General features: G+C 36.2%; 1 protein-coding gene across 11 annotated transcripts in view; it reads left to right on the forward strand.

Moving 5' to 3' along the window:
* Positions 1-12,300, forward strand: part of RNF38 (ring finger protein 38) — a 118,567-nt gene that overhangs the window by 69,815 nt on the left and 36,452 nt on the right. For 2 of the 11 annotated variants that reach the window (XM_045195096.3, XM_053922638.2), the window contains one exon: positions 3,747-3,794. The exons of 4 other annotated variants lie outside the window; for them this stretch is intronic. In XM_045195096.3, coding sequence (XP_045051031.1) covers positions 3,747-3,794 — 48 coding nt within the window. Of the gene's footprint in view, positions 1-3,746; positions 3,897-5,409; positions 5,467-8,210; positions 8,235-8,613; positions 8,639-12,300 lie in introns of those variants that run through there. 5 more of the 11 variants (XM_024560273.4, XM_045195095.3, XM_053922628.2 and 2 more) reach the window with 5 other exon arrangements.

A 12,300-nucleotide genomic window follows, 5' to 3' on the forward strand; every position in this document is an offset into this window, starting at 1 on the left:
AACTGATAATAATTACTACTCTCTCTAAGACAAAAGGTTAAATTCTTGGTTTTATTACGGTTACCAAGATAGGGAAAGGCCACAGTAAACAAGATTTCCTAAAATAGTAATGTGTTGGTGCTCAAAAGGTTAAATTGTTTTATATAACTTTAGTTTTGTAAAACGTTGCTTTTCTCAGTTATGCTGGTGGATTAGTCATACAATTAAATGTAAGTAACTTAAAAAATGAAAAGTATGTGAGTTGCAGGTTTAATCCCATCTCAGGGATGTTCTCTTGGTATGAATTTTTTAAGGGTTCGTTGCATTCTGAGAGAAGGCTGAAGTTGCCATGTTTATGTATGTTCAACAGTTGCCATGTTAGAGAAAAATAGAATTGTAGCAATTTTAAGATGTAGTATAACCTCAGTAATTTTAACTGAGGGAAGATTAGGGCAGGAGTGGAAATTTATGTCAGAAACAATTTAAAGGGCAACATATTTTTAAATAGTTAATATAGCTTTTAACTAGGCCTCATGGAAGAGTTTTTAGTTACTAATTCAACTACATTATAAAGAACAATGTTACTTTCAAAATTCTTAAACTACAAGGTGATTTATTTAGTGAGCTCAGTGTGAACCTTAGAGGCGATAAACTTGGCTTTAAATTATGGCTCTGGTATTTGAGATGTATGGTTTTAAATCAGTCATCCCTGACTTGCACTATGTAAAGATCTGAAAGCCCAGTTCAGTTCATGGCACGGAGTTAGCTATTAGAATATTGGTATTTTAAAAGCTGCTATATCACTAAAAAGATGTCTTAATTTATTTTTCATAATCAGATTAACACACTAAAATTCTGGAGAAGAAGCTTTCCTTTGAATGTGGTACAATTTTTATTATACACACACATATAATGTGTTAGTTTTCTGTTGTGTTAAAATTACCACAAGTTGAGTAGCTTAAAACAAATCTGTTATCTCACAGTTTCCATGGATCAGGAGTCCTGGTATGGGTTAGCTGTAGGGCTCTCTGTTTCAAGTCCTACCTGACAGGGGCTGTGATTTCATCAGAGACTTGCTGTCCTTTCCCACGTCCACTGGTTGTTGGTATAATATGATTCTTGTGATTGTAGGTCTGAGAGTCCCCCATTTTCTTGAGCTGTCTGGTGATCACTCTCAGCTCCATCAGGTCTCTCCCACATGGCCCTCTTAATGTGCCTTCTCACAACAGGGCAGCTTGGTTTGCAGGGTTGATGGGAGAATCTCTTTGGGAAGGGCTCTGTTCCTCTTTTGAGAGCTTTCTTTGATTAAGTCATGCCTACCCAGGATAATCTCCCCTTTGTGATTAACTCAAACCAACTTGGAATTTTAATTACACCTGAAAATCCCTTCACAAAGGTGAAGGGATTTCTATAATTTACGTCATGTGATTAACCTACTCGTGGGAATAAAATTTACTGTATTTATAGTCCCACTCATACATATTATACAGATATTACACCAGAGGTGGGAATCTTGGAGGCCATCTTAGAATCTTCACTCCCCCCCCCCCCCGCCCTCCCCCCCCACACGCAGTGATTGTGTATGATTTTATCTTACCCAGTCGGGGAATCGGGTTTTGATCAAACCCATCTATTGTTTTTGTCCCAGATCTGTATTGACTACAGGAATTGAATATAGGTTTTTTTCCTCCATTGTATTGTTTGTCCTCCTTTTTTATAGACAAATGGAGCTTCTGACCAAAGGAAATTGCCTACCAAAGGTAGGAGAGGAATATGCTTCAAAATTATTAACTGTGGCCATAGCAGCCAGGATTCGCCAGTTTCTTACATTTTCAGAGAACAAAGAATTGAGGAGAGGAAACCTTACCCTGTGGTTTTGTTACGTGTACGAGCAATTTGTAAGAGTGCTATTCATCCAGACTGCTTTAGGTATGATAGTTGAAGGCAGATGGCCTTATTAAAAAACTCTTCAAGGTACTTAACTGTGCAGATTATAAGCTTAAAAAGATTGCAAAAAGTATATGAAACTGACATAAAGGAACAGATCGTTTTGAGAGAGGAATTACTTAAGTGGTAAAAAAACGAAAATAAGCACTCCTTAGATTGAGTGAGGAGTCAGGAATGTGAAATACACATTTTCCCATTAAACTTTTTCTTCCTCTTACCTTCAATAAACCCAAAGCTCCTACCTCTAGTCTAACTTTTTCTGTCTTATGACATTTAAAATATTACCCTATAGCTGGCTTCTGGCATGGTTCCCGCTATGCCCCCCCACCCCCCACCCCCCACACCCCACACAAATAAGCTTTTTGAGGGTGGGATTTGTTTTGTCTTCCTTCCTACTTGCTTATAAGAGGGAGTCAGTAAATACTCCGTGATTCCACAATCCGTACTTCATCGTAGTGGAAAAGGATATTAGCACATTCATGTATGTAATGGAGAGATAAGCTTTAGGTTCATGTTCAAAACATTTTGTGTAGCAGAACTAATGAATTCTAAAGTTTTTGTCCTGAAGTGTTTTCCTTTTACTCCTAGGAAGATCTTTGGAAATAGTTACATTTGTCCCAACAGGCATGGTTATCTGTTTACCTGGCTCATAGCAAACCAGAAACAAATTTATAAAGGAAGTTTATTGTAGCAGGATTAATAATACATAGCATGCCACTTCATGATCTGTTCCTGCCTTACTACTTCTTACTGACCAGCCATACTGAACATTTTGCAGTTTCCTGACTAGACTACTGTCTCTTGCCAGTTATCCCTCCATAGCATCTGGTACCTTCCATTATCATAGAAAGATAATACTCTGTGTTGTACAGTGATGTGCTTTTCTTTCTTTTTATAGCATATACTTCTTGAAGGTAGGAAACCATGACTGTGTGTGGGGGGGGGGGTGGTGTTTAGTGCCTGTCACAGAAGAAACACTTCCATAAGGGAATGGATGAGGCAGTGAAGCTCTAGAAACAAGATAGCCTCAAAGCACATGGTCTTCAGTGTAGGGACAGGCGGGTCCACAAACCCTCACCCCCAAAGGCAGTTCCTGCCACAGCACAGTGGAACAGGTGATGCTCATGATGTCCGTGATTAAAAATGATACAGGTTAAGTGTTTTTACATAAGAGTTCAAGGGGATTAACCTGTAACCAAGTCATGCATTAAACATGCAGTCATTTACTTCTGGGCTTATGATCTGGTCTCTTATTCCTTAGGAAAGTTGCTAGGTTTTATGTTGACTAGAAGGGGGATCACTATGGTCTTTTTCTTTTAAATGCCTATGATCTCTATAGAAGTTTTGCTACAACTGTTCTGAAATTTCTCATCTTCCTTTGCACAATCATTTGTAAGGTTAACTAAAAAATGAGAAAAGATACTAATCTTAGTTCAGATAAACACTTATCTTTCACTGAATAAGATATATAATCATTACCTCAGGTTTTCTTAGCGTAAAGTCTTGTCTGTATCCTTTAGATCTCAGAATTAGTACCAACAGAAAAGATATCAATAGAAATTATATGGGAAAAACAGGAAGAAGTTTGTGTCCTGAGCGTTGCTGTTTTGCCTTAAAAGTTTTTGTATGAGGGATCCATTGCCAGAGGCAACCTTTGCCATCCTTACCTTTGTTTTGATGTTTAACATTAATTTTTAATTTCTTTCCAGTTTCTGCTAAATCAAGTACCTAGAAAATCCAGACTGTCCTTCATAGGCATGATTCTCCACATTGGTGCAGCTAGCCATGAACTATCCTTTTCTTCTCCCTCTTTTTCCCAGATAACTCCCGGGGCCAATTCAGCACCTCTACATGGCCATCCTAACAAGGTGATTTGTGAAAGGGTGAGACTTCAGAGCCTGTTCCCTCTCCTCCCAAGTGATAAGAACACTACCGTTCAAGAGGATGCTCACTTCAAAGCTTTCTTCCAGGTTCTTATATATTTACCCTTTCCCTACACAGGGCTGAAAGTCACAGATAACATTCTAGGTTGTTTTCTAGGAAGGCTTGAAACAAAATTCTCAGTATCTTCCTCCTCCTTTTCTGTTAAATGTGGGAATAAGTATTCTTCTTAGAGGGCTTCTTTAATAAAGCTTTTTCAGCCTGCTTTTCTGAAGAATATTTGTCTTCTCTTGAGCTGCTGTTTATTTTGTGACCGCTTAATAGTCTTATTTTTGATCTTTTGGTCTGAATCATTTGTCCTAATAGGCCAAGTTCTGTAGGAAATTAGAAGATACTACAGATTATGGTAAATTGTATAGGAAAGGAAAAAGGGAAGCATGTAAGATATTTTTTAAAGCCATAAGTAGCCATCACTACTTACTTGCTTAGTGCCCAGAGTACATAGTAATGTGAATTTCAGAGAGAAAACATGTTTACTTGCCTTTAATGACTTTTGATATCTATGGGTAAAATAGGATTAAAATTTTTGTTACATATTAAATGAAAATGAGATGTGAATGGATTGAAATATCATTATGTTATTAACAGTTAAGATTACTAGGATATGCTCACATAAAGCATTATTAAACTTCTACTCCCTTAATCAATAGTTACTACAAAGGAAACTAAGTTATAGAATTGCTTCTTGGATGCTGGGGTTTTTCCGCCAATGTATTTGTGCATGTGTGTGTAAACTTGAGGTAGAGTTGCTAATCAAGGGCAGAACTTTCAGATAGAGCTAGCTCATTTTCTGTTTGTGTGGGAGTGACAGGTTGTCTCTTGGGACTAGTTTTGAAACAGGAATGCTTGTGACGAATTAAATTGGAGATGTGGAATCTCTGAGGCTAGCTGTGTAGGTGATTCAGGATTCTTCCATCTGATAGTCCTTATGGGAATTTGTTGTCAGGGTCTCCTGTTTTGCGTGTATTATCTCCTTTTGTTTTTAACCTTCAGACTAATCATGGTGGTTTTCTAGATGAAGAAGTAGGCTGGGAAAAGGCTGAGATGCCCAATACATATCTCGTTATTGGCAGAGCAGAGACTCAGACCCAACTTTTGCTATTTTTTAATCTATATCTGCCCACTTACTGCCCTGCCCTTTAACTATCAGTATTTCTTTAAACACAGTGCAGTACATGTTAAGGGACAGTTATCTGTATTAAATTAAATGCCATTTTTTATGTAGCATTACCCTGTAATACCTTGATATTTAATAGTACATCAATATGACATAACTAAGGAAAAATTGATTTAGTACCTTCACTACTGCCATCATTAAACAGTTATTTGATGTTTTCTGTTTTCTTTATATTTTGAGTCTTCAGGCTTTAACTCAACATTAACTTTTAAATTCAGAGAACTGCCAAATGCAATATATTTAAAACCCGTGTTTTGAAAATAAAACAAAGGATTTTTTATTTGGGTGTTGCAAAAAGGTGAAAGATACTAAGTTTTTATTTGTAGTCCTAATTTAACTTACATCTTACTTTTCTCTAACTTTAGAATAAGGTCCTCAGTGTACTTCGCCCCCAAAGGAAACTGGAGGTTTTCTTTGCCCAGGTACTGCCCTCCCACTGTTCTGCATGAAGCAAAGTATAAATCCTTTTTCCATCCTCTTCGAAATACTGTGAGATAACCTTCAACTAATTGATACCAAAATTAGTGTGATTTCTTAGTTCTGATTATGCTTTTCATCCTCATAAAAACTTAGTTGCCATATTAAAAAGAGGACCTACCCAGCCATGTCCTATCCTCAGAAACTATTTTCTTAATGTATTCATGTTTTCTTAATCTTGGCTTTCCCCTGCATTCCTTCTTTTCCAACTCTTTCTACTTTTCCTTCCCTTTGGAATATTTTAAACAGACTAAGCTTCCTCTTCCATTTTTTTTTCTGAAAGCACCTTTCTACTTATCGTAGCTGAAACTAGTATCTTTCCTGAGGACATTTTTTGTGAGTCTTCTCTAGGGAAAAAGAAATTACTGGTTTTTCCTGCTCCAAGCATGGCATTGTGTATGTGGCTAATAAATGGGATCGTCACAGAGGAGAAAGAAAGTGTTGATATTCTCCTAGATCCATGGTTACAACCACCAGTTTGAGAACAAAATCATCTTGGTTTTGATCTCTTTTTGTCATTCATCTTAGCTGTTTATCAGTTCTGTCACTGTCCTTGTTTATTGAAGACTTTTGCATTTAGCTTCTTTTTTATTTGCTTACTTTATATTGTATTACTCCTAGTCAATATCTTCCCAATTTTGCATGCTTTTCTAATTTTTAAAATTATGAAGTATTTCATATATACAAACTATAAAGTATAATGCAGACACATGTATAATTTCTGAAAAACCAAAAACATCATTCAGCTTGGAACTCAGCTGTTACTTTTGAAGCCTCTGTGTAGCCTTCCATATTACATCTACCTGCTGGTCCCATACCTGTGCTCAGGTAAACCTCTGCTGAAGTTTGTGTTCAGTATCCCTTGCTTTTCCATATGGCCTGACCACATACAGTATCCCTCAATACTATACTGTTTAGATTCTGAACTTACTATAAATGGTATCATACTTTGTGTATTTTGTCATTTGAGATTCATGTATACCGATGCATGTGGCTGTGTAGATGAATCAGTTTCTTTCTTTTAGTATTCCGTTTATTATGTGACCATGCTGTAGTTTATCCCCTTTTCACTTTGATGGACATTTGGACATTAGTTTCCAGTTTTTTTTGCCATTACTTATAGCAATGCTGCCATGAATATGCTTGTATGTTTCCTGATGTACATTTAGCTGGTATTTTAATGTTTCTGTAAAAGTGATAGCTTTATATTTATTGCTCAGAGTTTTCTTACAAAAGTGGTACATTTGCATCTCCGTAAAAATAAGCCATATTTAAAATTAGAATTGAAGTGCCACTTAATAATTTTTTTTTATTTATTTAAAATTGAGGTATAACTGATGAACAGTACAATCCACCCTTTTACTGTAAGGTCTGTGGGTTAGAACAAGTGCAAACAGATTGTGGAACCACTATAGTCAAGATGTAGAACATTTCATCACTCCTAAAAGTTCCCTCTTATTTCTTTGCTCTGAACCCTTTTTACAGTTTTAAAAATCAGCAGTTTCTGTACCACCATTCAATTTAGTGATTGTGATTAAAGATAGTATGCTTGCATGAACTAGTCAGCTACATTGTGGGAAACTTGAACTTGATGTCTGGCACAATCCTTGATTTCAGGTGTGTGTGTATCTTAATGACAGCTATGTGATAATTTTATATAAATTTACTAAAGTTATTTGGTGATTGAAATTTCGATGGTTTATACACAGAGAAATATACTAGTTTCTGAAAGAGAAGACTATTATAAAAATATGTGTTGTCCAGCAAATTCATAGACTTACTAAAAATTCCAGCCAAATATTAGAATTTTTAATTTTAGAACTTTACGGAGTTATTGTTAAATTCGTAAAATTATCACAGAAAAGATGGGAGGAAACTTCTTTGAAAATAATTTAAGGAGATCTGTGCCATATAAATACTAAATCATATAAACAAATAGCTTCAGGTTGGTGAAATTTTAACTTGTTAAATACAGTGAATGCTTTTCAGCCCTCATTCTTCATGACACCTCAGTTGAGTCTTTGAAACTCCATTCAGCTGGCTTCCACCACCACATTGCACTCTTCATTAACTACTTAGCATAAAAATTGGAATTTTTCAAGGTTCAGTATTGGGCGGCTGTCACTGTGTAAACTGTTTTGGGCAGCTTTGTCCCTGCTTGCCCATGCCTGCAGCTTTATTAACCTATCAACTATATACCAAAAACTCCTAAAATTTATATTTCTAGTCTCTGAGCTTTAGCTGTTGACAGAGTAACTCCACATAGTTAACTCAGAGGAATCCCTTGATTTCAGGTTTTCTTAATATCTTTTCTGTTTTCATTGATTGGTGTTTGTGCTTCACATTTTTATTTTATTGATCTATGCTTACAGCTTAAAATTACAGTTACAAATTCATGATGCATAAAATCTAGGGCTTTGGTGGAACTACATGTAGTTGAACCTTGAACAGCATGGCAGTTAGGGGTACCTAACAGCACAGTCAAGAATCCTTGTGTAACTTTTGGCTCCCCCAAAACTTAAGTTGTCCCTCAGTATCCACAGGGAATTGGTTCTCAAATACCACCCCTCCCCGGCACGTGCACACGCACACACACACACAGATAGCAAAATCCACAGCTGCTAATGGCTCCTGTATGAAATTGCATAGATCGGTGCACACAGTCCGCCCTTTGTGCCCACGGACCCCCAACCATGGATCAAAAGCAGTACAGGTATGTGTTAAAAAGAAAAGCCTGTAGTAGCACTGGCTAGTGTGTCTCAGTTGGAGAGCTGTCCTGTAACCAAAAGGTTTGCTTCCCAGTCAGGGTACATACCTGGGTTGTGGGTTTGATCCCTGGTCCAGGTGCGCGCTGGAGGCAACCGGTCAGTGCTTCTCTCACGTGATGTTTCTCTCCCTTCCTCTCTCTCTAGGAGCAAGGGGGGAAATATGTCCTTGGGTGAGGATAAAAAATAAAAGCCTAGTATAAGTACACTCAGACAGTTTTCAACCTGTATTGTTCAAGGGTCAATTGCTTTTTCATCCGCAGCTGGGAATTTGTGTATGTGCAGAGCCTGAGGAAGTTATAAGTAGCCTTTTGACTGCAGTGGATCAGTGCCCCTTCCCCCTCTTTTAAGGGTAAGCTGTATATATACACACATGTATTTAATTATTTTTTCCATAGCATTTAATTTCTGATTAGCTTTTTTCCTTCAAGTAAAAGAAAGAGCTCACTCACACACATTATAAAATCAATCAAATAAATTTCTCTGAACCAATGTGAGAAACAACTTTGAATCTGGCAAGGTATTTGTTTTTGCCCTCACTAGATTAATAGTTTAGTTGGAGTATAAAACTCTGGGTTCAACATTATTTTCCTTCAGAGCAGTTTTAGTTTCTTTTGTCTTCCGTGGGAAGTCTAGTGCTAATATAATTCTTGTTTCTTTGTAGGCCACTCTCTCTTCCCTTTGTTGGAAACTGAGGACTGTTTTTTGGAGTTCCCTTAGGGTGCTAAAATTGATGCAGAATGTGATGAAACCATGTTGCATATGCTAAAACTAACTTTTTAATACTTTCCTGTCTTTAGGTATCCAATGTGGTTTCCTATTACTTTGAGAAAAAGAAAGACTTACTACTATAGTACTGATGAAGACCTCACTTCTCTTCACCGAATGTCTCCTTATTCACTAATGTAAACCTTTAACAGCAGCACAAAGGAGCTTTCTGGGTCATCTCTACTCTTCAAAGCAGTACATTTGTTGTAAAATAAGTGTTTTTTCAGGTCATTTTTGTGGATTTGTAGCATTTCATTCTGCATTTTAGCAGTGAAATTTTAGAAATGTTTGTTCTATGTTTGTGAAGTATGTCATTGGTATGTTAATAGGGATCGCATTGAATCTGTCTATACATTGCTTTCCTTTGGGTAGTATGGACATTATAATGACATTAATTCTTCCAACCCATGAACACAGTATATGCTTCCATTTATTTGTGTCTTCCTTAATTTCTTCAGTGTTCTGTAATTTTCTGAGTATAGGACTTTTACCTACTTGGTTAGGTTTATTACTTAGGTACTTTATTTTTCTTGTTGCTATAGCAAATGGAATTTTTTTCCTAATTTCTGTTTCTGATATTTCATTGTTGGTATACCAAAATGCCTTTGATTTTTGTGTCCAGCCATTTTGCCAAATTCGCTTACTAGGTTAAGTAGTTTTTAGGTAGTCTATAGGGTTTTCTACATACGATAATCATGTCATCTGCAAACAGTGACAGTTTTACTTCCTCTTTTCCAATTAGGATGGCTTTTATTTCTTTTTCTTGTCTGACCACTGTGACTAGAACTTCCAATACCATGATGAGTAGAAGTGGTGAAAGTGGACACCCTTGTCTTGTTCCTGATCTTAGGGGGAAAGCTTTTTCTGCCCATTGAGTATGATGTTGACTTAGGTTTCTCATGTATGGCCTGTACTATGTTGTGAGGTATGCTCCTTCTACTCCCACTTTGCTGAGTGTTATCATAAATGGGTGCTGTACTTTATCAAATGCTTTTTCAGAGTCTGTTGATATCATGTGATTTTAGTCTTTTTGTTTATGTGATGTATTACGTTTATTGATTTGCGAATATTCTACCATCTGTGCATCCCTGAGGTAAATCCCTCTTGATCATGGCGTATGATCTTTTCAATGTATTGTATTGCTGGATGCTGTTTGCCAATATTTTGTTGAGGATTTTAGCATCTATGTTCATCAGTGATGTTTGCCTGTGATTTTCTTTCTTTGTTGTGTCTTTATCTGGTTTGAGGACTAGGATGATGAAAAGTTAGAATTCAAAGTTCCATATCTTAGCTTGCATTAAGCTTTGCAGTATATAGTACATGCATAAGAAAGCTAATGATTATGATTTGTTACTAGTGTTTTCTGCTTTTAAAGTCATGTTAGTGAAATCTGTTTTAATAACTGGGGATCACTTATTTCTAGTGCCTTGTGTAATTCATATATGGGTTAGCCAATATTGGCCATTCTGCCATTTTGTTTTAATCAAGCTATCTAAATTCCAATGGTTATTTTTCATTTTTTAAGATTATCAGAACATAACAGATTTTCTTACTAACATCAAGAAGTAAAAACAAGTATACTTTTTTAAACATTTTTTAAATTTTTTTTACTTACTGATTTTAGAGAGAGGGAGAGAAACACTGATTTGTATTTATGCATTCATGGTTGCTTCTTGTGTGTGTCCTGAATGGGGATGGAACTGTAGTAACCTTGGTATATGGGGATGACTCTCTTAAACAACTGAGCTACCCAGCCAGAGCAAAACAAATACACTTTTAATGGCACTATTAAATCTACAAAGAAAAGGTTAAGTGTGATGAAGAGTTACAAAAGCTTTTATATATGGTTCTGAAAATTTTATTTTAGTTACGACAAATTGAAAATATTCTTAAATATAGAAAGGAACATGATTTGGGTTTTGGAGTACCTGTGTTAAAATAATTTGGAATAATCAAAAATAATCATTTAGAAATTCACTTTTTTCCTCTCAGTTTAATCAGTTCTGTTTTATGTTGTCTCTTAAAATCTAATGTAGTATGTAGCACTGTGTACCTGTGCTAGCGGCAGGTACCAATTATTTTACAATCAAAAGTGCTGTAATGCCCACATAATTAGAACTCATTGGGAGTAGATTGGAGCTAGGAGATGTTCTCTTAGGAAACACATAGTCCTCATCAGACTTTGAGTTTATTTGTAATTTTGACAGTTTTGGTGAGGCTCAGTTGGGAAATGAGTTGTATGTGGACTCCTGAAGAATTAATCAATTAAGTGATTCATACCAATTTTATAGCTAGTGAGGAATGCTGTGACCCTTGAAAACTTGAGACTGTGCCAGTATGTAACATATGTAAGTTTTGAATTACCCATTATTCCCATGATCTACCTGAAACTCCATGTCTTTCTCAAAATGCTGGATGTTCTGGTTAATAAGTGATGATCCGGATGAGCGATTTTCAACCTTTTCCATCTCATGGCACACATGAACTAATTACTAAAATTCTGCGGCACACCAAAAAACATTTTTTCCAGTATGAAAAAAAAGTATAATTTTGATTCAGTCACACCTGACAGCAATTGTTGCGTTGGCTGCTGTAAAGAGGTCAGGGCCCCTGACTAAATAGTCAGGTATTGCACACCTTAAAAATCGTTGTTGCACACCAGTGTGCCCCTTGCAGCACAGTGGTTGAAAATCACTGATCTACATTGGTTGGCTATTTCTTTTTATCTGTTTTATGTAAATCTTATTTTATTTGAGTAACTTTTATTAAATAACAGAACACAACATCCTTAAACAACAAGAAATAAGGATGCAGAAGAGTGTGGTTTAGAATCTAGTCAGGGGCCTACTTAAACTATAGCCCCCTTCTAAGTTGATCTCTCAGCTAAGAGTTGATTCCTGAAAGAGTAACCATTGACTGATGGGAGAACATAGTGGAATTTTTCAGTTGAATGAGGATTTAAAAGAGATGGTTAAGTACCATATAATTACTAATTGCTCTGTTGTGTACCTTGTGTGTTGTTACCTGGGGATTTTTATTTTAAGATGATTTTTGAGAAACAGTTTATTTTTCATTTGATATTATTTACTATGCATCTCCCTTTCTCCTCTGCCCCCCACATCTTTTTCTTTAAAGGTATTTAATTTGGGTTAATGGCATATTTTTCCCTCCTTTACACTTCAGAGTAAATATATTTAAAGACCATGCATAAACAGTAATGTGAAATCCTTAAAATACCTTACTCAG

The sequence above is a fragment of the Desmodus rotundus genome, chromosome 1 (genome assembly GCF_022682495.2).
Source record: "Desmodus rotundus isolate HL8 chromosome 1, HLdesRot8A.1, whole genome shotgun sequence".
Classification (NCBI taxonomy): domain Eukaryota; kingdom Metazoa; phylum Chordata; class Mammalia; order Chiroptera; family Phyllostomidae; genus Desmodus; species Desmodus rotundus.